At 43.1% G+C, this 27,978-nt stretch overlaps 1 protein-coding gene across 2 annotated transcripts; it reads left to right on the top strand.

The window, feature by feature from the left end:
• The first annotated feature begins 14 nt into the window (after positions 1-14).
• Positions 15-23,163, top strand: LOC115109036 (actin-like protein 6A). 2 transcript variants are annotated; one of them, XM_065009550.1, is made up of 14 exons: positions 15-187; positions 763-839; positions 2,389-2,563; positions 12,143-12,243; positions 12,786-12,883; positions 13,190-13,284; positions 14,737-14,843; positions 16,718-16,807; positions 17,003-17,064; positions 17,175-17,289; positions 17,388-17,468; positions 17,648-17,743; positions 17,867-17,953; positions 22,556-23,163. In XM_065009550.1, the coding sequence occupies exons 1-14, from the start codon at positions 163-165 to the stop codon at positions 22,634-22,636; spliced, it is 1,290 nt and encodes a 429-aa protein (XP_064865622.1). In that variant the 5' UTR covers positions 15-162; the 3' UTR covers positions 22,637-23,163. The 2 variants fall into 2 exon arrangements, with proteins under 2 accessions (XP_064865622.1, XP_064865621.1); XM_065009549.1 differs by having other exon boundaries at positions 14,737-14,858.
• The last annotated feature ends 4,815 nt before the right edge of the window (positions 23,164-27,978 follow it).

Here is a 27,978-nt window from a genome sequence, read left to right as displayed (position 1 = left end):
GATGTTTGATTGGATAGCGTGGTAAAGTCTGTATGGCGGGGTTAGGTTGATCCACGTTACTTAATTTATTTTGTTGTGATAAAAGGTTTAGCTAGCTGCCGGGATTTTTTCTTCAATCGTATTAACCAGAAAGTAAAATTGTTTTGTGCATCATTTGCAAGGATGAGTGGCGGAGTGTATGGAGGCGGTGAGTGTGATTTTTGAGGACAAAATTAAATGAATGAACGCGCCACGTTGTGCTGTAGGGCGAAAGATGCTACAACTAGCTAGCCTGTTAGCAAGTGCTCTGCAGACTGATATTATCACAGATCGGAAATATTTGGTATTATCTTTAGCTGGCTAACTAGTTAGCTGTCAATGACGGGCAAAATCATGTATTTTCTCATGTACTTGCTAGTTTGTGATATGACTGCCTGTCTCCCATCTAATGAGTGAAAGCTGTAACTAGCTAGTTAAATTAGCTAAGAGCTAGCTACATGTTTCCCAGCTCTGCAGATAAATTAGTCGCTACTTTAGCCTGCTGAATTTGATAATTTTAGCTAAGCTTTTAGTTGTCCAGGATATTAACATATTATCTGCAAGTTCAACCAAAATAATACGTTTAGATTTAATACAGACATTTCATATTTTCTTTAGCTTTCTAAGTATAAATATAGCTAGCTATAAGTGTGTTGTAAACTTGCCTCAAGTCTTGATGTAAATCATAACATTGCTCCAATGTTGTACTTGTAACTTCTTCACTTTGGCATCTTCTCTCTGCAGATGAGGTTGGAGCCCTAGTGTTTGACATAGGCTCTTACACAGTGAGAGCAGGGTATGCTGGAGAAGATTGTCCCAAGGTAAGCGCCCAAGTGTAGTGACCTATCTTCCTTTGCGTATTAATTTTATTTTAGAGGGTATAGTACGAGTCAAAAGTTTGGATACATACTCATTCAAGGGTTTTTCTTTATTTTTACTATTTTTCTATATTGTAGATTAATCGTGAAGACATCAAAACTATGGAATCAGGTAGTAACCAAAAAAGTGTTAAACAAATCAAAATATATTTTAGATTCTTCAAATAGCCACCCTTTGCCTTGACAGCTTTGCCTATATTGTTATTTCAATAAATATGTAAACATTTTTTTTTATAGTGGGCAACCTGTGTCTTATTTTATTAAAAGCCAAATTTCCAATTTTCTCTCCATTTGTTATGAATATGACTTGGCCTATAAGCCACACTCTCGGTTTTATGCATGCCGGATTTCTCCCTCAGCGCAATTTCATTATCAAACAACGAATGAAGCCTAGAACTCCGTTAGATAGCCCAGAAACTTAAAAAAAAAATATATATATATATATCTTAAAGGCCTAAAGTAATAATGAGAAAGATGGAAGGAACAATAGCAAGATAAAACAATCTAATGAGAAATTTAAACAAACCTTGGTTTGTTATAAGACAGAAATTTGGCTAAAAGCCTAATCCTACGAATTGAAATATCATAAAGGCGTTAAAACAAATGAAAGTTATGAGTATTAGAGACAGAAAGGACGCATAGCCTGTCGTTGACCGTGGCCTATTTCCATTAGAGCCCAACCAAGTTATTATTATTTTGTTTGTCCGATGTTGATTTCTTACATTGTGAGTTTAACAATAATGACTCTTGAAAATGGCCACAAGTGTTCAGATAAGCATGAGATGACCTTTTTCCCCATTCTATTTAGGGAATATCAGTTATCGGTGGAATTATCAGTTTATACCGATATCGTTTTTTTTTTAAAGGCCAATATCTGCTGATTTTTTAAATTTTTTATTATTATTAAAAAAAAAATTAAATGAAAAATTATTTCAGTTTTAGTTTTTTATAAATCTATTTTTTTATATCAGTGAAACAATATATCAGTCGGGCTCTAATTTCCATATTATTTTAGAAGTGTGCAACCTACCTCATGCATAGTATCCTAGCTCTAATAAGAGAGGAGGAAGAATGTGAATCAGTGTATAATTATCCAGTTGTGAGGACAGCAGTTGATCTGCAGTCCATGATGATTTTACACCCTATCACATGACAGCCAACGAGGCTCGTTGACTGTGTCACTCGCTCCATCTACGCGCTTTGGCGCACACACACACGCACTACCTCAGATAGGCTTACACACCTCTTTTGTTCCGCAGCTACACCAGAGTGGAATAGCCTACTAGAAAAGGTTTGGCTCCAATATATTTAGTCAATGTCATGATTCCTCGCGTCCCTCCCGTAGTATGCGAGCTCGTGCTAGGGGCAATAAAATATATTTTATTTTCAGATAACATTGTCTAGAGGGCGATTTTTTTATATGTACAGAATCATGATAGGACAAAAGTTGACATCACCCAACCCTAAAATACACGTTTATTGGTGCCCATAGGCCGACTTCCCCACGGTGATGGGCGTGACCCTGGACAGGGAGGATGGTAGCACCCCGATGGAGACGGACGGCGGGGACAAGGGCAAGCAGGGCACCAACTACTTCATCGACACCAACCAGCTGAGGGTGGCCCGCGAGAATATGGAGGTCATGTCACCGCTCAAAAACGGCATGAGTGAGTCTTTCTCCCCCGTCATGAGATCGTGGACAATGTGGAAGTTGTATTGACCGCATTCTGCCCGAATGAAATAAAAGCCAATGCTGTGACATGGCATGCAGAGCGTATAGGCAGAACAGGTAGTAGAATGCCAGGCAATGCCTTCAATATCTAGGACAATGCACAATGTTTTGTGAAGAGGATCCTTGTCTGGACTTTCACTGACCTGCGAATCTTCCTGCGAGATTAACATAAATGGCAGTATTGACATGTCCGGAAGTTTTTCCTTTCTGAAATTGTCTATACTTTACCACTAACAATATACTTTATTGTCCATTTAAACATTGACATTTGTTTTGTGACGCCAGCATATAAACACACAGAAAAACAACACGTTGACATGTTCAACAGTCAACACAGTGATTTGGAAGTTAATGGAGAGGATAGTCTCTGTTAGAAAAGAGAAATGATGGTTGGTCATTGGTCAGACTGAGAACCATCATGGATGATGTATTGGGTGTCTTTCTCCTGAACTGTCCATGGTGTTTATTTGTTGCCCTATTTAAAACATTGTTATTTATTTTTTATGACAATGCCATTTCTGACTTTTCTGCTTACGTTATCCTGACTTTAATGTGAATTCAGTATGTGGGCTATTTTAGAGGAAAGTGTGACAAAGATCTTAATAGACTCTGAGCAGCACTATATATCAGAGAGCTCCTTGGAGTGCTGCCCTGGATTAGAATTCACACATTGCGCTTAAATTGGCCAAGTTCATCAGTCTATTTTCTCCAGTACCCGACCTAGCAATAGAGATGAAAGATGTAGGTTAATATAATGTAGTTGTGTGAGGAGACGTAAGTATGCACACCTTTTTAAAGGTCGAGTCAGCGATATGACGTAGATGCACAAGGTAAACAGCACAGTGGGTCAATTTCCGCAACAACAAAGAGCGTTGGAGCGCGAGGCTAAACTTCTACACTGTTTTTGTCACGTACCTACCATTCTAACAGTGTGAAGCAAACCCATGTGCAGTTACTGTATGGGTGTGAAGTCTTGCGTCTCGCTCATCTCAATATCTGCGGTGGTGCTCGTGGCGACTCCATGTTTGCTGTTCAGTATTAACTATTCAACAGTACCAGTGTAGTGGCTTCCTTTAGTCTTTACCATAGCCACTGCCCAAGCCTGAAGCGGGTTGATTGGTACGCATACAGTCCACAGTCAAGGTTTCCAAACGGCCAAACATTCAATGACATCCAGGGATATGGTGCAACAAAAATGTTTATTCTTCTTATATCTAACAAATAAATGATTATTCAATCAACTTGAAGCATAGAATACTTTATATGGAAAATACATATTATGACCTGTCTGTATGGTCAAAAAACTATACCGCTCCCGCATCTAGCAAGGACTCTTCCCCTCCCGAAGGCCCAACTTCCTGCCTTTATCCTAACACACTTACCACAATACAATGAATAGGCAAGAGGGGGGGCCAAAAACTAAGTTACACTAACAACAAATGAATATATCTCAATCAGGTAAATATAAATCATAAAGGTACGTACCTAATATTTCATCATTTACATTATTATTTAATATATTTACACAAATATACATGGAGCTCCATATGTTCGGTCTTTTATACAAATATGTCCAAATCGGCTCTAACATACCGGCCCCTAATTGTTGACTGCACTGAATGCACAACAATTACTTAATATTCAAACATAGAGCCAATACACAAAACATTCTATACCAGAGCACTATTACAGTTCATAGCTATATACAAATATACAAGGTACCATATAGGGAAATAGTCCGTAGATCTCAGTCTGAGTTGAAAAATGTCAAGAGTTTGACCTCCAAAAATGTATGACATCAAAGAATGTAAGAGTACAACATCAACGAATCAGAGGTGCACGTGATTCTAAGATGGAGCACTGTGTGTGTGTGTGTGTGTGTGTGTCACTCCGTCGCCTCAAGGAGCAGACAGAGTTTATTGATAGGTCTCTGTAAGATATTGGTCTTAGTCTTAACCATGACGCTCCGGACAAGACCTTTGGCCCCTGGCAAAGCCTCCACCACACGCCCCATTAACCAAGAGTTCCTTGGGGCGGTGTCATCGACGATGACCACGAGGTCACCAGGACTGAAGTTTCTCTTAGTCTTGTTCCACTTGTTCCGCTCCTGCATAAGTGGAAGATACTCCCTGATCCATCTCTTCCAGAAGAGGTCAGTGATATATTGTACTTGCTTCCATCTCCTTCGTGAGTATAGGTCGCTTCTCTGGAATAGTCCTGGTGGCAGGACTGGCTTAGCTTTCAGATGAAGCAGATGGTTCGGAGTCAGGGGTTCTAGATCATTAGGGTCATTTGTTACAGTAGTGATTGGTCTGTCGTTCATAATCGCCTCAACTTCACACAAGGCTGTCTGCAAAGCCTCATCATCCAGTACTTGCTCTTTAAGGACTGAATAGAGGATCTTTTTCACCAGTCGGATCAACCTCTCCCATACCCCCCCATGGTGGGCTCCAGAGGGAGGGTTGAATGACCATGTCACTCCTTTCTTCAGTAATTCATTTTGAATCTTGTTGTGATCCAGCTCTTTCATAGCTTCTCCTAGCTCTCTGTGTGTTCCAACAAAGTTGGTGCCATTGTCTGTTCTGATACTTGTTACTGGGCCCCTTCGACAGATGAACCTGCGCAGGGCATTGATGCAGGAATCAGTATCCAGATAACTAGCAACTTCTAGATGGACAGCTCGACTCACAAGGCAAGTAATGATCACACCATAATGCTTCACATGAACGCGGCCTCGCTTCACCTCTATGGGGCCGAAATAATCTATGCCTACATGGGTGAAAGGCTGCAAATCAGGTGACACCCGATCTTGTGGAAGGTCGGCAATCTTCTGTTCTCCAGCTCTAGCTTGCATCCGCCTGCAGAAGACACAGCTCTTAAGGATCTTCCTTGCTAAAGAGTTGGCACAGGGTATCTAATATCGCTGGCGAAGTCTAGAAAGCATGTGACCTCTCCCAGAGTGGCCAACCTGCTCATGGATGTGAAGTAAGATCAGTCTAGAGATGTAGGAGTCTTTGGGCAGGATCATAGGGTTCTTTAGTTCCGTAGGCATAGCTGCTTTGCTTAACCTTCCTCCTACTCTCAGAATGCCATTGTCAATAATTGGATCAAGCTTACAGATTGAGCCACTTCTCTTGGCACATTGTTTTCCTTTCACAACTAGTGCAATTTCTTGTTTAAAGTGCTGTCGTTGTTCAAATCGAATGATGACCTTTTCTGCTTCTTCTAGGTCATCCACAGACAGACTTTCTTTTCCAAACGTCAGTTTGAACTTGTCAATTTGTTCCTTCAGTGAGTTTGTCAGACTCTGATCTGATCTTGGATCAGTTTGAGAGAGAATTTTCCTTTTCTGGCTTAACTGTAGAAGACGTTTCTTCAGTTTCAGCATCCAGGCAACTGCTTTCTTCAAGCTGTTCCATGTGGAATAGTACTCAATCAGTTTGCTGGTTGGACTCTTTTCTTCCACACTTGTATGGTTTACCATTACGTCTTTTCTCACCTCTGGATCATCCGGAGGGATGGAGCCAAGCTCCTCGGGGACTTTCGGCCATTGAGTTTCTGGTTTCTCCAGGAATTCTGGTCCTTTGCGCCATCTCTTTGAGTTCAGGAACATTTCAATATGTAATCCTCTTGAGGCATCATCGGCTGGGTTGTGTTTTGAGTTCAAATACCTCCACTGTTTTGCTTTTGATAGGTCACGGATCATAGCAACCCTATTAGCCACAAAGGTATGGAATCTCTTGGTATCATTGCGGATGTATTTTAGCACAGACTGGCTGTCCGTCCAAAAAGTTGACTCCTCAAGTTCAATCTGGAGCTCCAACCTTAACATCCTGTCCACTCGCACTGCCAATGTTGCTGCAGCAAGTTCCAGTCTGGGGATTGTCATCTGCTTGAGTGGAGTCACCCTTGATTTCCCCAGTATGAATGCAATGTGAACCTTTTCCATACCGTTTGTGAACCTAAGGTAGCTTGCCGTGCCGTAACCTTGTTCACTTGCATCACCGAAGTGATGCAGCTGTGCCGTCTTGACTTGACCAAAGTTCTCAGGCATCATACACCTGTCTATCTGGAATCTGGAGAGCTGGTCCAGCTCTGAGAGCCATCTCTGCCATGAAATAGAGTGTTCTTCAGGGATGACTTCGTCCCATCCACACTTTAGCTTGCAGAGCACTTGAAGAATTTGCTTTGCCTTTAATACAAATGGGGCGAGGAAACCTAATGGATCATAAATAGAGCTGACAGTTGAGAGAATACCTCTTCTTGTAAGGGGTCTGTTCTTGACAGTGACTCGGAAGGTAAATGCATCACTTTCAATGTTCCATCGGATTCCAAGTGCTCTTTCAACAGGCAGCTTTTCTCTGTCCAGGTCCAGTTCTTTTATCTGCTTGGCTTTGTGTTCATCAGGGATAGAAGCCAGCACAGTGCGGCTGTTGCTGACCCACTTGGTCAATTTGAACCCACCCTGAGAGCACACATCCCTGAGGTTTTTCGTGAGAGCTATGGCTTGTTCTTCTGTGGCCACTGACTTGAGGCAGTCATCAACATAGAAGTTGGACTTGACTGTTTGAATTACCTCTTCATCGTACCTCTCACAGTTGTCTTCTGCAGTCTTTCGCAGTGCAAAGTTTGCACAACTTGGAGAGGATATAGCACCGAAAAGATGTACCGTCATTCTGTACTCCTCCAATCTTTTGTTAGTATCACCATCCGGCCACCATAGGAATCGCAGGAAGTCTAAGTAATCTTCATGGACACGTACTTGATGGAACATTCCTTCGATGTCTGTCATCATGGCAATGTGCTCTTGCCGAAATCTTAGCAAGACTCCTATAAGCGTGTTTGCCAGGTCAGGGCCTTGAAGGAGTTCACTGTTAAGAGATATACCTTTATAGGATGATGAACAGTCAAACACTACTCGTATCGTTCCTTTGCGCTTATGGTGAACGCCATGGTGTGGTATGTACCATACCTTGCCTTTCTCTCTGAGGAGCTGTTCTTGTGGTACCTTCTCGGCGTAACCTTTTGTTATCATCTCTTCCATGAAGCCTTTGTACTCTGCAGCGTAACCTTTGTCCTTCTTGACCTTCCTGATAATATTTAGAGCCCGCTGCTTTGCCATGTCACGATTGTTTGGCAGGACTACATCTGTTTTGCGAAAGGGCAACGGTAAGTAGTAGTGATGGTCTTTGAGGGTTATGGAGCTTGATACGATCTCCATAAACCTACGATCCTCAGCTGACATCTCACTTTTCTCTTCATACCCTCTCTCAGGGAAGTCATGGTTGTACTGATTTACAAGAAGAACCCCGAGGTCGGCAATTGAGATACGATTGGCCATCACTGTAGGATGCCCAGATTCTTCTGCCATGGTACAATTGTTAAGAGGACCGTTCATCACCCATCCAAAGAGGGTTTTCACTGCATACGGTCCGTTGCCTTGACTATTTATGATTTTCCAGGGTTCCATTGCCTTTGGAGCATTTACGCCAATCAGGAGTTCGACGTCGGCGTCAATTTCCTTCAACTGAACTTCTTTCAGGTATGGCCACCTTTTGAGATCTTTCTGAGTGGGAATGTTCTCTCTTGTCACTGGGATCTTATTTTGGGTGTAGACCTTTGGTAATGCAAGAAATGTGTCACCTTCCACATTGCCAATCTCTAATCCAGATATCTCAAAACTCTTGGTAGGACTCTCCTGCCCCATTGTGCGTAGCAGAATTTCAGTCTCGCTGCCTTTAGCTTGCAACTGCCTCATGAGTCTCTCCGTACAAAATGTTGCGGAGCTACCAGAATCGAGAAATGCATAGGTTAACGTAGACTTGCTTCCATTTGCCATCTTTACTTGTACTGGCACAATCGCAAGTGCACAATCTGTACCGGCCCCGGTATCTTCACCAGCTTCCAGTGAAACAAGAGCACTGCTGACAGTCTCCTCCCGCTTTACTGCTACACCCCTCGTATCTGCCTTCAGAGATCTAAATCTCTCTCTTCCTTCAATGTGCAGGATAGTGGGGTGCGTTCTTTGACATTTCTGACAGGTCATCCTTCTTTTACATTCTTTGCTTAAGTGTCCTCTCATCAAACAGCCAAAACAAAGGCCTTTTGATCTCAGAAACCCAACCTTGGCTTCGTGTGGCTGTGCCTTCACCTGTTGGCAGTCGACCAGGAAATGCTCACCAGCGCAAAATACACATGAGACACTGGGAGCATCAGAAGGGTAGGCGCCTGGTTTCTTGATTTTGAATGTTTGTTCTTTTAGAGGTTTTTCCGAGTCACAATCTGCCAATACATCTACTGCAGTGGCAAAGCTGCTTCCCCTACTCTTGGACTTGAACTGCTGTTTAAAGTCAGCTTCTGTTTTGGTTTTAAAAAACCTTTTGTTGGACAGGGGATCTTGGATATCTCCGTACAACGGATCCTGCAGTATTTTGGCCTGTTTTTCCATGAACGTCACAAGGTCACTGAACTGGGCCCTCAGGTGGCTTCTCTCTAAAATATCACATGCCGTAGACCTCCATTTTTCCCTTAGTTTGTAGGGAAGTTTTGACATGATCAACTTTATGTTGGAGGGAAGATTAAGCTCTTCCATGTTCTGTAGGTCTTGCATAGCGTTACAGCATCCTCTAAGAGTGCATAGCCACCCAGTCCCTTTCCATCATCCGGTTTGATGTTTATCCAGTTCCAAGCTTTTTCCATGTAAGCAGTGGTGACTTTGATTTCATTGCCAAAGTGTTCCTTTAACAACCTCTTAGCCTCTGTATAGCCTCTTCTGGCTTCCATATGCAGACAACTACGGACCAGATCCTTGGGCTGACCAGAGGTGTACTGTTCCAGGTAATAGAGCCTATCCTGGTGACTGCTTGTTTTATCTTCTATTCCATGCTCAAATGCACGCATAAATGGCCTAAAGTTTAGAGGATCACCGTCAAACATAGGTATCTCCCTAACAGGGAGTGTGGCCTGTTTGTGCTGTAGTACAAGGAGGTCAGCAATTTCATTCTGCCTTTGCATGACAGTAGAGAGGTTATCATGGCTGGTATTATGGCTGATACCCGCAGTGTTGATTCTGTGTTGATTGCTAGACCTTGATGTTGGCTGCTGAAGGGTGTGGTTTATGACTTTTTCTGAATAGGTTTTGATGGCTTTGTGGTCGGTTGTTGTAAAACTCTTTGTAGTGGGGTCTTTGGAACTGCACCTAATGCAGCAAACTCAACAGGTGATGGTTCAGGTTCCTTATAGACCTCGGGTTCCTGGTTCTCATAATAAGAGTTCATTCCATCTTCTTGGCTTAGAAAATGGGCTGCCACAGAATGGGATTGAGAAGTTGACTCAACACTCTCCAGAACCTTCAGTTTGGCATTATATGCTGCTATGTCCGTTTCCAGTGCCATTTTTTCCATCCTAACATTCAGTTGAGCTTTCTGTTGTTCCAGTTGAGCTTTCTCCAGTTCCAATGCATGCTTGTCCTGTAATGATGCTTGGCGAGCTAGTAGAGCTGCTCGTTCTGCCTCAGCTTTTAGGCGTGCAGAGGACACTGAGGAAGCAGTTTTAGAAGACTTTGTTTTACTTGATGTTTTTGACACATTGGAAATGCTGTCGTGTGGTTCAATGAGCGTCTGTGGCTCGATTTCAGCTTTTTTCCATATTTCCACCTCTTTCAGGAAATGTTCATAAGTTCTCATTCTTGGTTGATAATAGTTAATGCTCTCCTGTTCGTGTTCCTCCTCTGTGACCAGCTCTAGCACAGAATCATGAGCATTCTTAAAGTCATTGAGAACAGCATGAAATGCTTCAAGACTCTCATCCACAGTTTCAATGTTTCCTCCATCAACAAGAATGGCTTTTATTTCATTCATTTTGCGTGTACACACTCCAAGTTTGCCTCTCCGGGCTGCATAGAGTGAATTTAGATGCTCCTCTGCCCTCTCCAGTGGAGTCTTATTTGGGATTTCATCCTCCATCATTCACTTTTAGTTCACTCAATTTACAATGACACAGTTGTTGGTTTTTGATTGTTAAACGTAATGCCCCTTTAGACCTCCTTTAATGCTTTAAAACACAGTCCTCCATTTCAGCATATTTGATCCATTTTGAATTGAACATGTGCAAGTTCGGCATTTTAGGTGCGTTTTAAACATTTCATCCCATTATAAGTTGTCCCTTTAGCAGTATCTTTAGATCCTTAGATTGCATTCGTTGCGTTGATGCATTGCATTTCCACGTTAGGCCAAATATTAGACATAAGATTAGGCTACATTGTGCGTAGGATCTCAGTGTTTCCCACACTTAAACTTCTTAATTGTTTTCACAGCGCGGTCTTTTGAATTCCATTCCCAAGTTTATCAAACATTCCAATTAAAAGCACATTTGCGCTTCCATAATATGCATGATCAAATGATCGCATTGAACAGGGCAGTTCATTCATTCGCAGTGGTTACTCACGGCTGACGAATTCTAGGAGTTCAAATCCTTCCAAGCGAGCTGTCCTTACGATCCGAATGCAATTACAAATAGAACAATATTCAGCGTGTGTCCGAACCGGAGATTTCCTTCCGATAGTAATCCTTCACAGAGTTTTTTGACTTGATTGTAGTGGCTTCCTTTAGTCTTTACCATAGCCACTGCCCAAGCCTGAAGCGGGTTGATTGGTACGCATACAGTCCACAGTCAAGGTTTCCAAACGGCCAAACATTCAATGACATCCAGGGATATGGTGCAACAAAAATGTTTATTCTTCTTATATCTAACAAATAAATGATTATTCAATCAACTTGAAGCATAGAATACTTTATATGGAAAATACATATTATGACCTGTCTGTATGTCTGTATGGTCAAAAAACTATACCGCTCCCCATCTAGCAAGGACTCTTCCCCTCCCGAAGGCCCAACTTCCTGCCTTTATCCTAACACACTTACCACAATACAATGAATAGGCAAGAGGGGGGGCCAAAAACTAAGTTACACTAACAACAAATGAATATATCTCAATCAGGTAAATATAAATCATAAAGGTACGTACCTAATATTTCATCATTTACATTATTATTTAATATATTTACACAAATATACATGGAGCTCCATATGTTCGGTCTTTTATACAAATATGTCCAAATCGGCTCTAACAACCAGGCTTTATTGCAGGTGACCTGCATGACTTGCCCAAAGAGAGAGGACTGGCCACCCCTCAGAGCCTGGTTCCTCTCTAGGTTTCTACCTCGGTTCCTGCCTTTCTAGAGTTTTTCCTAGCCACCGTGCTTCTACATCTGCATTGCTTGCTGTTTGGGGTTTTAGGCTGGGTTTCTGTATAACACTTTATGTTAATGTGAAAAGGGCATTATAAGTACATTGGATTTGATTTTGATCATTTTCTATGGGTATTTTATACAAGGAAAACTACCTTGGCCCAACCCCTTGCCTACGTGATTTCTTGTGGGGAAATTTGCATTGGTTACCATGACATCCTCTAACTCTGTACATTGGTCTTTTTGTTTGTTTTGTTATCTGTGAAGTCGAGGACTGGGACAGCTTCCAGGCCATTCTAGACCACACCTACAAGATGCACTTCAAGTCAGAACCCAGCATCCATCCTGTACTCATGTCAGAAGCCTCGGTGAGTAGGCCTCGCCTTCCGTTTTGGCATTTAGAACACACACAGACTTAATGGTACATAGGTTTCACGATCAACTCATTCAGTATGTCGCGAGCCCAATGTACATTGGAATGAGTGCACACCGACAGCCAGTAGTGTACACCGACAGCCAGTAGTGTACACCGACAGCCACACAGAAAGCCAGTAGTGCACACCGACTGCCAGTAGTGCCCTCAATGTCTGCAAGGGGATCAGCCCCGATTTTTGAATGAAAACTAACCACTGTGGAGTTATTATACTGTAAAATATAGTATTTGGTTTTCTGTAGTATTCAGCCTATGGTGTCCTGCTAGTTCATTGTACACTGATATCTGGCATTAGGCACCAAACAAAGAAAATGCTCTGAAACAGAAGGTATTATCTGTACTTGTTCAACAAGAAACGCTAGTTCATGTTTCACTTTCAAAATGTTTTGCTATGGTGTGCCTTGTAAAAAAAATTTTTTAAAAGAGGGTCGTCATGGTTTTCTCTTCCGTTTCCCCTTTTTTCTCTTATCTCTGCAGTGGAACACACGAGCCAAGCGGGAGAAGCTAACCGAGCTGATGTTTGAGCATTACAACATTCCTGCCTTCTTCCTGTGCAAAACGGCGGTGCTCTCTTCGTATCCTTACACAGTGAATTTAAATAATATAGGGATGTTGTCGGAAGGCTAATGAAGTGGTGGCTCGATGGCGTCACTGTAATGAAACACTGGTCAAATGACACGAGCCATCTGCTGTTTAATAATGACCCCAAAATCTGTTTTCTTTGCAATTAATTTAACTACTTTAGTCACCTAAAAAAAAAAAAAAAAAAACATTCTCAGTAGTTGTTTGCTAATAGTGATTGTTTGCTAATTGTTCGGCCTAAAAGACATCTCATCTCTGTAGAAACGCCCCTTCTGTTCCCTTAACTCTGAGTGTCTCAGCTTTGCCAATGGACGATCCACAGGGTTGGTGTTAGACAGCGGAGCCACACACACCACAGCCATTCCAGTGCACGACGGTTACGTGCTTCAGCAAGGTCAATTGTCCAGCTCTCCCACCGCACTCTTTTCTATTTTAGTTTGCCTAGATTTTATTATCTACATCATGTACAAGTCTTAAAAGTGCTGGATAAGCTCTTACCATTATGAGTGATGGATAAGCTCTTACCATTATGAGTGATGGATAAGCTCTTGCCATTATGAGTGATGGATAAACTCTTACCATTATGAGTGATGGATAAGCTCTTGCCATTATGAGTGATGGATAAGCTCTTGCCATTATGAGTGATGGATAAGCTCTTGCCATTATGAGTGATGGATAAGCTCTTACCATTATGAGTGATGGATAAGCTCTTGCCATTATGAGTGATGGATAAGCTCTTGCCATTATGAGTGATGGATAAGCTCTTGCCATTATGAGTGATGGATAAGCTCTTGCCATTATGAGTGATGGATAAGCTCTTGCCATTATGAGTGATGGATAAGCTCTTGCCATTATGAGTGATGGATAAGCTCTTGCCATTATGAGTGATGGATAAGCTCTTGCCATTATGAGTGATGGATAAGCTCTTGCCATTATGAGTGATGGATAAGCTCTTGCCATTGTGAGTGATGGATAAACTCTTACCAGTTGACAAGAAATGCCCTCCGTCCACTTTGAAGCCATCGTGTCTCAGGATGTGGGTCGAAATTACTTTAGATAGATAATGATATGGTTTTGAATACTTCATACTTGTGGAAACCCCCAAATCAATCAATCAACTGAAAAGCAGCGAACTGGGTAGCACTTCCGTCCTCTCCCTGCAGCAAGTTGAATCCCCAGCAGTAAGTAGGAGGAAGATGATGGAAACACAGTGAAGGGGTTTGACATTGGTATCCACCTTCAAGTGGATCAGGCTACATCTCCTTACACGAAAGAGACATGTTTGTGAAAAATTAGGTAACAGCAACCGTCTTGGTAAAGCATCAAGGGCTAGGTTTTCTGCAGTGAGGCAATTTGAGTCGGTGCTGCAGTGAAATACAAGACCGAGGACTATGGCACAGGAGTCTGGCATATAAACATCAACAGAGCCATTTTAGTTGATATGAGGAAATGGTCATTTGGGAAAGGAGCAGTATGTTGGGGTCGCCCGAGGAGCGGCGCGTTGGGGTCGCCCGAGGAGCGGCGCGTTTGAGGAGGGGGTCGTTTGAGGAGGGGGTCGTTTGAGGAGGGGGTCGTTTGAGGAGGGGGTCGCCCGAGGAGCGGCGCGTTGGGGTCGCCCGAGGAGCGGCGCGTTGGGGTCGCCCGAGGAGCACAATGACACAATGCCTCCATACACAATGGTGCAAAGTCGATTCAGTGTTCTTGGCCTGTGCATGTCATAGTTATAAGCCTTCATAATAGGTGTGTAACGCTCTAAATGATTGGAAGGGAAAAGCGTTTTGATGTTCTGATCAATTATCCTTTCCTCAACTATCCAAGTGACACGTTTTATGTTCTTTTATTTCAGGCATCGTCAAGTCTCCCCTTGCTGGAGACTTTATGAGCATGCAATGTAGAGAGCTATTTCAAGAGTTAAATGTTGAAATAGTCCCTCCTTACATGATTGCATCAAAGGTGAGACCTGCTAAAGTAAGTCAAAACTACTCATTTCAGAGATTCCACATCGCACTTTTTGGTGCTATTGCTCACGTTATGGTGGTGGGGCATTTGTAAGTATAGAACTTAGATATTCAAAAAACATTATTTATTTTTTAATTTAAAAAAAATCTTTACATATTCAGGTTGTCTCATGCATTTCCCTTCATCCACTACATTTTAGTTTCATTAATCACTTTTGTCAGTGTAACATATTCAAAAGGGGATTTTATATTGGGTTTGTTTGAGAATCTACATGCAATATTAATTTTGTCTAGATTTGTGCTTTGTAATTTTATGATTGGCCAATAACAATTAATACAGAGATGCTCTAACTCTGGTATTTTGTTCCCGTACATTGCATGCATGAGCATCGAATTGACAAGCGCTATAAATTGGGATAGATGGAATCCGTTTAATCAAGTCTTTACCAAAAGTCCTACATTGACGAGGGAATTTCAATTAAGGACAATTTTTATTGTCTTATACTTGTATTCAAATTAATTCAAATGAGCATGTTGCACAGCGTGCTTGAAAAAGTCATAATCTACAAAACGTAAAGCAAGGAAATATCTATAATTTAGTAAGCTCTGGAAGGAAGAAACCATTTTAGCACGAAGGAAGAAACCATGATAGGAACCATACTTCACAGGAATCCCATCCTTCTTTCATGCCTTGATTTTTCATATCACAAAATGTGCCGTTGTTCTGTGATGGTCTTCACCATCACCCGTCAGACTCTGAGATGTGATTTCTCCGAATTAATCAGGAATTCCTCAGATTCCTGACCTCAAAACACTGTTTGCCTTTTATCCCTTGCTCTCTTTTTATTTTTGATCTCTTCCTCCTCCTCTAGCCTGGTCCCAGATCTGTTGGTCTGTCCAGATCTGTTGGTGCTGACTGCCCATCTAGAACCAGGCTACTTGTCAACTATGACAACGCCATTGCAGATCTAGAACCAGGCTACTTGTCCACTATGACAACGTCCCTGCCCATCTAGAACCAGGCTACTTGTCCACTATGACAACGTCCCTGCCCATCTAGAACCAGGCTACTTGTCCACTATGACAACGTCCCTGCCCATCTAGAACCAGGCTACTTGTCCACTATGACAACGTGACTGCCCATCTAGAACCAGGCTACTTGTCCACTATGACAACGTCCCTGCCCATCTAGAACCAGGCTACTTGTCAACTATCAACTGCCCATCTAGAACCAGGCTACTTGTCCATTGCAGATCTAGAACCAGGCTACTTGTCCACTATGACAACGTCCCTGCCCCTGAACCCATCTAGAACCAGGCTACTTGTCCACTATGACAACATCATAGAACCAGGCTACTTGTCCACTATGACAACGTCCCTGCCCATCTAGAACCAGGCTACTTGTCAGATCTAGAACCAGGGTACTTGTCCACTATGACAACGTCCCTGCCCATCTAGAACCAGGCTACTTGTCCACTATGACAACGTCCCTGCCCATCTGGAACCAGGCTACTTGTCCACTATGACAACGTGACTGCCCATCTAGAACCAGGCTACTTGTCCACTATGACAACGTCCCTGCCCATCTGGAACCAAGCTACTTGTCCACTATGACAACGTGACTGCCCATCTAGAACCAGGCTACTTGTCAACTATGACAACGTGACTGCCCATCTAGAACCAGGCTACTTGTCCACCATGACAACGTGACTGCAGATCTAGAACCAGGCTACTTGTCCACTATGACAACGTCCCTGCCCATCTGGAACCAGGCTACTTGTCCACTATGACAACGTCCCTGCCCATCTAGAACCAGGGTACTTGTCCACTATGACAACGTCCCTGCTGACCTTGTGTTTCTCACTGTAGGATGCTGTACGTGATGGAACCCCAGCCAGCTGGAAGAAGAAGGAGAAACTACCTCAAGTCACCCGGTCCTGGCACAACTACATGTGTAATGTAAGCAGCTTTGTGTTCTAATCATAAAACAGAAAGTCCTAAACAGTCCAATGTAGGTGGTCGGTGCTGCATCACCTTAACGTGTAGACGTGTGATGTTAACCGGTCTTCATCATTCACATTTTCCTAATGTGAAATATTCGTTACTGTACTGCTAGAACAAATATGATTTATTTTTTTGTCCCCCTGCCTCCAGACTGTGATTCAGGATTTCCAAGCGTCCGTGCTGCAGGTTTCAGACTCGCCGTACGATGAACAGTGAGTCCACCATACTCCCATTCTATCATGTCACAATAACCACCACAGAATAGTTCTCTCCCTTTTCTAATGGTTCATTTTCATTGTGTTGAAATGTAATCCTCCTACAGAGTTGCAGCCCAGATGCCCACGGTTCACTACGAGCTGCCCAATGGATACAACTGTGACTTTGGGGCAGAGAGGCTGAAGATTCCAGAAGGCCTTTTTGACCCTTCCAATGCCAAGGTAAGAATGTCTTGAATACCATAATGCATCAATCATTCTCTTTGACCGGACCTGTCTGAAATGTGGTGTTCTTGGAATGTTCCGGTTCTCCTCCACAGGGTCTGTCTGGCAACACCATGTTGGGAGTCGGCCACGTGGTGACCACCAGTGTGGGAATGTGTGACATCGATATTCGGCCGGTAGGTGCCCACATTAAGGACCTATCACGTTACTTGTTTTGGCTGCCATGGTTACTAGGCCTGTGTATTTTGTGATTGATACGTGATCTATTACTGTTATTCGGAATTACATATTGAGGCCAGGTGACCTTTATTCCCACAAGAGGTTGTACAGAACTGACCTTTGACCTTTGTCTCAGGGTCTTTATGGTAGCGTGGTGGTCACCGGCGGCAACACACTCATCTCGGGCTTCACGGACCGACTCACCAGAGAACTCTCTCAGAAGACCCCCCCTGTGAGTGAAGCACTAAAATATTTATTGTTTACTTATTTTGTCCATTTCTTGTCCTCTTCTTAGCAAATGTTCCTGTCCACAGTTCCTGTCGGTGTCTAATTTTGTCTTCTCTCCTGTGTTCAGAGCATGAGACTGAAATTGATAGCCAACAACACAACGGTGGAGCGCAGGTTCAGTGCCTGGATAGGAGGCTCCATCTTGGCATCACTAGTGAGTTCACATCCATGTATACAGAGCATTCAGAAAGTATTCAGACCTCTTGACTTTTTCTACATTTTGTTACGTGACAGCCTTCTAAAATTGATTAAATTGTTGTTGTTTTTCTCATCAATCTACACTTTACCCCATAATGACAAATCAAAAATAGTTCTGTTTTTTTTTCAATTTTGCAAATGTAAAAAAAATATACACTGCCGTTCAAAAGTTTGGGGTCACTTAGAAATGTCCTTGTTTTTGAAAGGAAATCACTTGTTTTTGTCCATTTTAAAATAACATCAAATTGAACAGAAATACAGTCTAGACATTGTTAATGTTGTAAATTACTATTGTAGCTGGAAACGGCACATTTTATAATGTAATATCTACAGTTGAAGGCGGATGTTTACATACACCTTAGCCAAATACATTTAAACTCGTGTTTTTCACAATTCCTGACATTTAATCCTAGTAAAAATTCCCTGTCTTAGGTCAGTTAGGATCACCACTTTATTTTAAGAATGTGAAATGTCAGAATAATAGAAGAAGAAAGAATGATTTATTTCAGCTTTTATATCTTTCATCACATTCCCAGTGGGTCAGAAGTATACATAAACTCAATTAGTATTTGGTAGAATTGCCTTTAAATTGTTTAACTTGGGTCAAATGTTTTGGGTAGCCTTCCACAAGCTTCCCACAATAAGTTGGGAGAATTTTGGCCCATTCCTCCTGACAGAGCTGGTATGACTAAGTCAGGTTTGTAGGCCTCCTTGCTCGCACAAGCTTTTTCAGTTCTGCCCACAAATGTTCTATAGGATTGAGGTCAGGGCTTTGTGATGGCCACTCCAATACCTTGACTTTGTTGTTCTTAAGTCATTTTGCCACAACTTTGGAAGTATGCTTGGGGTAATGTCCATTTGGAAGACCCATTTGCGACCAAGCTTTAGTTCCTGACTGATGTCTTGAGATGTTGCTTCAATATATCCACATAATGTTCCTACCTCATGATGCCATCTATTTTGTGTATTGCACCAGTCCCTCCTGCAGCAAAGCACCCCAACATGATGCTGCCACCCCCACAACATGATGCTGCCACCCCCGTTCTTCACGGTTGGGATGGTGATCTTCGGCTTGCAAGCCTCCTCATTTACATTTAAGTCATTTAGCAGACACTCTTATCCAGAGCGACTTACAAATTGGTGCATTCACCTTATGACATCCAGTGGAACAGTAGTGCATCTAAATATTTTAAGGGGGGTGAGAGGGATTACTTTATCCTATCCTAGGTATTCCTTAAAGAGGTGGGGTTTCAGGTGTCTCCGGAAGGTGGTGATTGACTCCGCTGTCCTGGCGTCGTGAGGGAGTTTGTTCCACCATTGGGGGGCCAGAGCAGCGAACAGTTTTGACTGGGCTGAGCGGGAACTGTACTTCCTCAGTGGTAGGGAGGCGAGCAGGCCAGAGGTGGATGAACGCAGTGCCCTTGTTTGGGTGTAGGGCCTGATCAGAGCCTGGAGGTACTGAGGTGCCGTTCCCCTCACAGCTCCGTAGGCAAGCACCATGGTCTTGTAGCCAGAGGACATTTCTCCGAAAGGTATGATCTTTCTCTCTATGTGCAGTTGCAAACCGTAGTCTGGCTTTTATATGGCGGTTTTGGAGCAGTGGCGTCTTCCTTGCTGAGCGGCATTTCAGGTTATATCGATATAGGACTCGTTTTACTGTGGATATAGATACTTTTGTACCTATTTCCTCCAGCATCTTCACAAGGTCCATTTCTGTTGTTCTGGGATTGATTTGCATTTTTTTGCACCAGAGCACATTCATCTCTATGAGACAGAACGTGTCTCCTTCCTGAGTGGTATGACGGCTGCGTGGTCCCATGTTGTTTATACTGGCGTACTATTTTTTGTACAGATGAACGTGGTACCTTCAGGTGTTTGGAAATTGCTCCCAAGGATGAACCAGACTTGTGGAGGTCTAACAATTTATTTTCTGAGGTCTTGGCTGACTTCTTTTGATTTTCCCATGATGTCAAGCAAAGATGCACTGAGTTTGAAGGTGGGCCTTGAAATACATTCACAGGTACACCTCCAATTGACTCAAATTATGTCAATTAGCCAATCAGAAGCTTCTAAAGCCATGACATCATTTCCGGAATTTTCCAAGCTGTTTAAAGGTACAGTCAACTTAGTGTATGTGAACTTCTGACCCACTGGATCATTTTGGACTTGGCGCTCCGGTACCGCTTGCCGTGCAGTAGTGTAACCGATGTGAAATGGCTAGCTAGTTAGCGGGGTGCGCGCTAATAGCGTTTCAATCGGTGACGTCACTTGCTCTGAGACCTTGAAGTAGTTGTTCCCCTTGCTCTGCAAGGGCTGCGGCTTTTGTGGAGCGATGGGTAACGATGCTTCGAGGGTGGCTGTTGTTGATGTGTGCAGAGGGTCCCTGGTTTGAGCCCAGGTAGGGGCGAAGAGAGGGATGGAAGCTATACTTTTACAGTAACAAGTCTGACTTGTTGGACTGGAGTCTTAGACAAGTTTTTGGGGCCTTCTGACACCGCCTAGTATATAGGTCCTGGATGGCAGGAAGCTTGTCCCCAGTGATGTATTCGGCTGTATGCACCACCCTCTGTAGTGCCTTAAGGTTGGATGCCGAGCAGTTGCCATACCAGGCGGTGATGCAACCAGGATGCTCTCTTAAATTTTGGTTTCATCAGACTTGTGTCCTTTAGGTGCCTTTTACTGAGGAGTGGCTTCCGTCTGGCCACTCTACCATAAAGGTCTGATTGGTGGAGTGCTGCAGAGATGGTTGTCCTTCTGGAAGGTTCTCCCATCTCCACAGAGGAACTGGAGCTCTGTCAGATTGACTATAAGGTTAATGGTCACCTTCCTGACCAATGCCCTTCTCCCCTGAATGCTCAGTTTGGCCGGGCGGCCAGCTGTAGGAAAAGTCTTGGTGGTTCCCAACTTCTTCCATTTAAGAATGATGGAGGCCACTGTGATCTTGGGGACCTTCAATGATGCAGGCAGTTTTTGGTATCCTTCCGCAGATCTGTGCCTCGACACAATCCTGTCTCGGAGCTCTACGGACATTTCCTTCGACCTCATGGCTTGGTCTTTGCTCTGACATGCACTGCCAACTGTGGGACCTTAGGTATGTGCCATTCCAAATCATGTCCAATCAATTGAATTTACCACAGGGGGACTCCAATCATGTTGTAGAAACATCTCAAGGATGATCAAGGGAAACAGGATGCACCGGAGCTCAATTTCGAGTCTCGTAGCAAAGGGTCTGAATACTTATGTAAATAAGGTATTTCTGTCTAAAAAAAACAGTTTTTGCTTTGTCATTATGGGATATTGTGTGTAGATTGATGAGGAAAATGTTGTATGTAATCCATTTTAGAATAAGGCTGTAACGTAAAAAATGAAATGTGTAACAAGTCAAGGGGTCTGAATACTTTCCAAATGCACTGAAGCAGTCTATAAGATATATCTTATTACAGTTTAGGCCTACCTTGTTATTTTCTTCCATCTGGCAATATCATATTAATGGATTAAATCTATTTAGTTTGTTTTGTTGCTAGTATTTTTATTAATCATTTGAAAATACAAGTATTATCTACTTTCTGAAGGACAGCCAAGTTGATAGGCAACATAGAACCTACAAACAATTATGACATCATTGGAACACATGCACGTGTCACAAACACCTTTAGCCCAAAAAAGCAGTGTAGCAGTGCTGCCCAAGCTGGGGGCGATACACTTTTATTAGGCTTTTATTCAGATTCACAAACAATGCTCTACTTGAAGTCAATGAGTAAACATGTAGCAACATGGCTGAGCTTTAACGTGTAAGTAGAAGTTGACACTAACCATATGTATAATCCTAAAATGCTTGCCCTAAATACCAGTCTAGAACCCAGGTATGTCTCCTGCTATTTATAGTATCTTTCAAGTACATCTTATTACAGTTTAGGCCTATCTTATTATTTTCTTCCATCTAGCAATATCATTTTAAGGGCAAATACACACACATGTGTTGTAGGCCAATGAACTCCATAGTTTTAATAAGGAAGGGTAATTCTGTAACAGTTTATGACATCAAAGGTATGGCAGCGATGGAGAATCATTTTCAAAACAATGTCCAAAGCGGGAAATCATTGGATGTGATTCATTCGATTCTATGCAATTTCATCTTTGAGGACTGACATGGAAGCAACCATTACACAACCCTGAACTCAATAACCCCACCCCAGTTTCAGAAGAGATATCAAACCATATCTTGTCATTCTGTATTACATCCATCCTGGACAGTGATGAATGGCTATATGGAGCATCCTTGTCCATCATGTTCAGTGTGTTAGTGCTCTCACCACAGCGAGGCAGCAGCCTCCACTGAGCAGCTCCGCAGCCTCCACTGATATATACTTATACTGTATTGCAATACTTCTGGTCACTTGCACACTATGATTTGTCTATTTGTTTTGGGATTTGTGTGTTGGCCTGTTTTGAAATAGTTTGATAATAACATATTACTTTGACCTAATGCACTTCATCAATGATGGTGGTTGTATTGTTTGGGATTTGTACTGATAAGCATCATGTTGTCTTGCTCTAGGGAACTTTCCAGCAAATGTGGATCTCAAAACAGGAGTACGAAGAGGGCGGGAAGCAGTGTGTAGACAGGAAGTGCCCTTGATCGACCACCAACAGCATCTGCTGCCTCCATTACTCACAATAACATGTCTAGTTTAACCTTTTACTGTGAGCTCAGGAACACCCAAGGACGGTAGTTCTGTTGATTTAAAAAAAATAAGTTTTTTTTTAAACTGGATAATCGAATCTGCCTTTATCATTTTTTGTAGAAAACATGAACTATAACGAACCATGTCACATATTCCATTGCTATGAAAAGGGTGAAAGGCTGAGTTCCTTTTGACTCCATCTTCAGTATGCCATTTTCAGTTTGTTTATGGACCTTATATTCTGATCTCAACCTTCTTGACAGGTAAGAAACACTTGGTTAGTGTTTGTGTCTTATCCAATGGGTTGTCCAGGTGAACGTTGAAGATGCTTCTTGGAGGTGAACTAATGTCATTTGAATCGCTGTCATTGAGTTGCTCACTGGACAAGACGATTATTCACTGAAAATGAAATCTGTCTTTAATTTCACTTTTGTTGATACTTGATTGCAGTCTTTTGAAAATAAAAAGCATTTTTTGTGAAGTGATGTTGAAATGTTTTTTGACGCTTTCAAGCATAAATTTTTCAACCGAACAAATCCATCATTTTACAAACTGCTTAAATAATTTCACAGATTGTGGTAAGTCTGCACACAGTCCCCAAGTAATAATATTTGATTTGTCACAAGCACTGAATAAAACAGGTGTAGACCTTACTCTGAAATGCTTACTTACAAGCCCTTAACCTCTTAAATGTAAACTCCCCATATTTGGGGACCCGATTAGATATTTTTTAAATTCAATTTAGTATGGTATGAGAACGGTATTCCCTTTCTGCAAAAGCAGGGTGTCTCTGGAAAGCTGAGTATCTTGGCTATTGATCTGTGCCTTAATACTATATATAGGCATACAAATGTATAAGGGCTGGCTGAGCAAATTACCTCATTTCAAGGTGGCTGCTACCTACATTACTGTTAGCATTGTGAAGCATAAACTAAATAAACACAGAATACGTTGATTTGCACCGAAAGCTAGGACTCCACAGATCATGAGGATGTCTTATTTGTCTGCCTGTGACCTACCGTTATTGATCACAAGCCCCGAGATTCAAAATGTTTATTTTACCCCACGTTTTCACCAAACATCTTACAAGGTAAGCTTCGATTTGGTCTGTGTTCGAGCTATAGATACATGGGGTGGTATCAAATGAATCCTTAGGTTGGTAGGAACAAATCTAGCCTATTGCCAATGTTATCTGATGTATTTAATGTCAACATTGAATGTCCACGAAGTGACACTATCTTTGTGCATCAACATTTAACATTTACATTTAAGTCATATAGCAGACGCTCTTATCCAGAGCGACTTACAAATTGGTGCATTCACCTTATGACCTCCAGTGGAACAGTAGTGCATCTAAATCTTTTCAGGGGGGGGGGTGAGAGGGATTACTTTATCCTATCCTAGGTATTCCTTAAAGAGGTGGGGTTTCAGGTGTCTCCGGAAGGTGGTGATTGACTCCGCTGTCCTGGCGTCGTGAGGGAGTTTGTTCCACCATTGGGGGGCCAGAGCAGCGAACAGTTTTGACTGGGCTGAGCGGGAACTGTACTTCCTCAGTGGTAGGGAGGCGAGCAGGCCAGAGGTGGATGAACGCAGTGCCCTTGTTTGGGTGTAGGGCCTGATCAGAGCCTGGAGGTACTGAGGTGCCGTTCCCCTCACAGCTCCGTAGGCAAGCACCATGGTCTTGTAGCGGATGCGAGCTTCAACTGGAAGCCAGTGGAGGGAGCGGAGGAGCGGGGTGACGTGAGAGAACTTGGGAAGGTTGAACACCAGACGGGCTGCGGCGTTCTGGATGAGTTGTAGGGGTTTAATGGCACAGGCAGGAGCCCAGCCAACAGCGAGTTGCAGTAATCCAGACGGGAGATGACAAGTGCCTGGATTAGGACCTGCGCCGCTTCCTGTGTGAGGCAGGGTCGTACTCTGCGGATGTTGTAGAGCATGAACCTACAGGAACGGGCCACCGCCTTGATGTTAGTTGAGAACGACAGGGTGCTGTCCAGGATCACGCCAAGGTTCTTAGCGCTCTGGGAGGAGGACACAATGGAGTTGTCAACCGTGATGGCGAGATCATGGAACGGGCAGTCCTTCCCCGGGAGGAAGAGCAGCTCCGTCTTGCCGAGGTTCAGCTTGAGGTGGTGATCCGTCATCCACACGGATATGTCTGCCAGACATGCAGAGATGCGATTCGCCACCTGGTCATCAGAAGGGGGAAAGGAGAAGATTAATTGTGTGTCGTCTGCATAGCAATGATAGGAGAGACCATGTGAGGTTATGACAGAGCCAAGTGACTTGGTGTATAGCGAGAATAGGAGAGGGCCTAGAACAGAGCCCTGGGGGACACCAGTGGTGAGAGCACGTGGTGTGGAGACGGATTCTCGCCACGCCACCTGTTGCCTGCTTAGGCATCCATTACACAGGGGATTGGCTACTATGGCACCTTGACAGTCTTGTAGCCAATGAGATAAGCATTCCAGGGATATGCGGTTAACCTGGGTGGGACAAAGCAAGGACTTGAATCTTTTATGCGTAATGCATACTATTGCTACCTGGCTCAGAGATGAAACGCACCGAACACGCTGCATTACATTGTAAACAGATTTCATCGCTTTAATATCATCGCTTAAGCATAAAAGATGGCTTCTCAAATGGGGGATAAACAAGATAAAAACGAAGAATATTGAATAGGAAGCTAAAAAGAAAGCAACTATGAATAAGTATACCAACAATATGTTTGAATAAAATACTGGAGCAGGACTCTCGTTCAGGAGAGTAGGACTCGGGTTCAGGAGAGTAGGACTCGGGTTCAGGAGAGTAGGACTCGGGTTCAGGAGAGCAGGACTCGGGTTCAGGAGAGCAGGACTCGGGTTCAGGAGAGCAGGACTCGGGTTCAGGAGAGCAGGACTCGGGTTCAGGAGAGCAGGACTCGGGTTCAGGAGAGCAGGACTCTGGTTCAGGAGAGCAAGACTCGGGTTCAGGAGAGCAGGACTCGGGTTCAGGAGAGTAGGACTCGGGTTCAGGAGAGCAGGACTCGGGTTCAGGAGAGCAGGACTCGGGTTCAGGAGAGCAGGGCTCGGGTTATATTAGTTCACTGTTTGCTGCTCTATTTTTCATCCTTGTAACTCAACTCTCATGGCCATTGTTTATTTTTGGTTCTCACCTGTCTTTTTTTGAAGTGTTTTTGTTTTTACATTGTGTGTGTGCTTCACACCATCTATGTGAGTCACTGCACAGATAAAATTTAGACTTGGATGTTTTTACTTTACAGTAATGTTGTTTTTGTTAACAGTTCATTTGTATGTGGGACCAATACATTGGATATGCCTAGGATAAACATTCAGGCACTTTGGAGAGATTGAAAAAAAAAACACTTGGATATGTTCTCCTTGTTCTTCCAAACATAATGGTCATTATTCCCAAACAGTTATATTTTTGTTTCATCAGACCAGAGGACATTTCTCCAAAAGGTACGATCTTTGTCCCCATGTGCAGTTGCAAACCGTAGTCTGGCTTTTATATGGCGGTTTAGGAGCCGTGGCGTCTTCCTTGCTGAGCGGCATTTCAGGTTATGTCGATATAGGACTTTTACTGTGGATATAGATACTTTTGTACCTATTTCCTCCAGCATCTTCACAAGGTCCTTTGTTGTTGTTCTGGGACTGATTAGCACTTTTCGCACCAAAGTGCGTTCATCTCTAGAAGACAGAGCGCGTCTCCTTCCTGAGTGGTGTCACGGCTGCGTGATCCCATGGCGTTTATACTTGCGTACTATTGTTTGTACAGATGAACGTGGTACCTTCTAGCGGATGAACCAAACTTGTGGAGGTCTACAAATTATACATCCACAGGTACACCTCCAATTGACTCAAATGATGTCAATTAGCCTATCAGAAGCTTCTAAAGCCATGACATCATTTTCTGGAATTTTCCAAGCTGTTTAAAGGCACAGTCAACTTAGTGTATGTAAACTTCTGACCCACTGGAATTGGGATACAGTGAATTATAAGGGAAATAATCTGTCTGCAAACAATTGTTGGAAAAATGACTTGTGTCATGCACGAAGTAGATGTCCTAACCGACTTGCGAAAACTGTATTTTGTTAACAAGAAATTTGTGGTGTGGTTGAAACATGAGTTTTAATGACCAACCTAAGTGTATGTAAACTTCCGACTTCAACTGTATCTTTCTGCGCATATAAAGTGAGGTACAATCTACCTTTTGGTACAATGTGCAATGGTGGGTGAGTGACTTGGCATTTGTAATAAAGTGCAAGGTTGCATGCATATACAACAAGTCACAATAATCAATTACAGAGAGAAAAGTGGCATGAACAAGCTTCTTTCGAGCCATAAGCGGGATGCAAGCCTTATTATTTCAATTTTAAAAAATTCACAAGATTATCCACATGAACTTTAAAGGACAACTTGTCATCCAAATAAATACCTATGTAGGTATTTGTAGGATGACACTTTTTCAATGGATAAGCCACCAGATGTGACAATGCTAACAATTTCTGGCAGAGTTCTAGCTCTGGTAAAGGTCATGAATGTAGTAGTCTTTTGTACATTCAAGACCTGTTTGAGAGCATAAAGGAAGGCCTGCAGTGACTGAAAAGCAGTCTGGTGCTCTTCAACAGCCTGAACCAGAGAAGGTTCAGAGAAGGCTTGGGGATAGAAGCTGTTAAGGATCATATTGGACCTAAGGATCATTTTGGACTTGGCGCTCCGGTACCGCTTGCCGTGCAGTAGTGTAACCGATGTGAAATGGCTAGCTAGTTAGCGGGGTGCGCGCTAATAGCGTTTCAATCGGTGACGTCACTTGCTCTGAGACCTTGAAGCAGTTGTTCCCCTTGCTCTGCAAGGGCAGCGGCTTTTGTGGAGCGATGGGTAACGATGCTTCGAGGGTGGCTGTTGTTGATGTGTGCAGAGGGTCCCTGGTTTGAGCCCAGGTAGGGGCGAAGAGAGGGATGGAAGCTATACTTTTACAGTAACAAGTCTATGTCTTGTGGGACTGGAGTCTTAGACAAGCTTTTGGGGCCTTCTGACACCGCCTAGTATATAGGTCCTGGATGGCAGGAAGCTTGTCCCCAGTGATGTATTCGGCTGTATGCACCACCCTCTGTAGTGCCTTAAGGTTGGATGCCGAGAAGTTGATGCAACCAGTCAGGATGCTCTCGATGGTGCAGCTGCATAACTTTTTGAGGATCTGGGGACCCATGCCAAATCTTTTCAGTCTCCTGAGGGGGAAAAGGCGTTGTCGTGCCCTCTTCATGAGTGTCTTGGTGCGTTTGGACCATGATAGT

This window comes from Oncorhynchus nerka, linkage group LG25 (assembly GCF_034236695.1).
Source record: "Oncorhynchus nerka isolate Pitt River linkage group LG25, Oner_Uvic_2.0, whole genome shotgun sequence".
NCBI lineage: Eukaryota > Metazoa > Chordata > Actinopteri > Salmoniformes > Salmonidae > Oncorhynchus > Oncorhynchus nerka.
Note: the sequence above shows the minus strand (reverse complement) of the source record. Positions and strands in the feature narration are given on the sequence as shown.

Excerpts from the sequence above, each read along its gene's own strand:
- LOC115109036 (XM_065009549.1), top strand. The coding sequence starts at position 163 with ATGAGTGGCGGAGTGTATGGAGGCG. Across the intron at positions 17,065-17,174 it reads GACTCGCCGTACGATGAACA|AGTTGCAGCCCAGATGCCCA; the intron begins GTGAGTCCACCA and ends ATCCTCCTACAG. Across the intron at positions 17,744-17,866 it reads TCTCTCAGAAGACCCCCCCT|AGCATGAGACTGAAATTGAT; the intron begins GTGAGTGAAGCA and ends TCCTGTGTTCAG.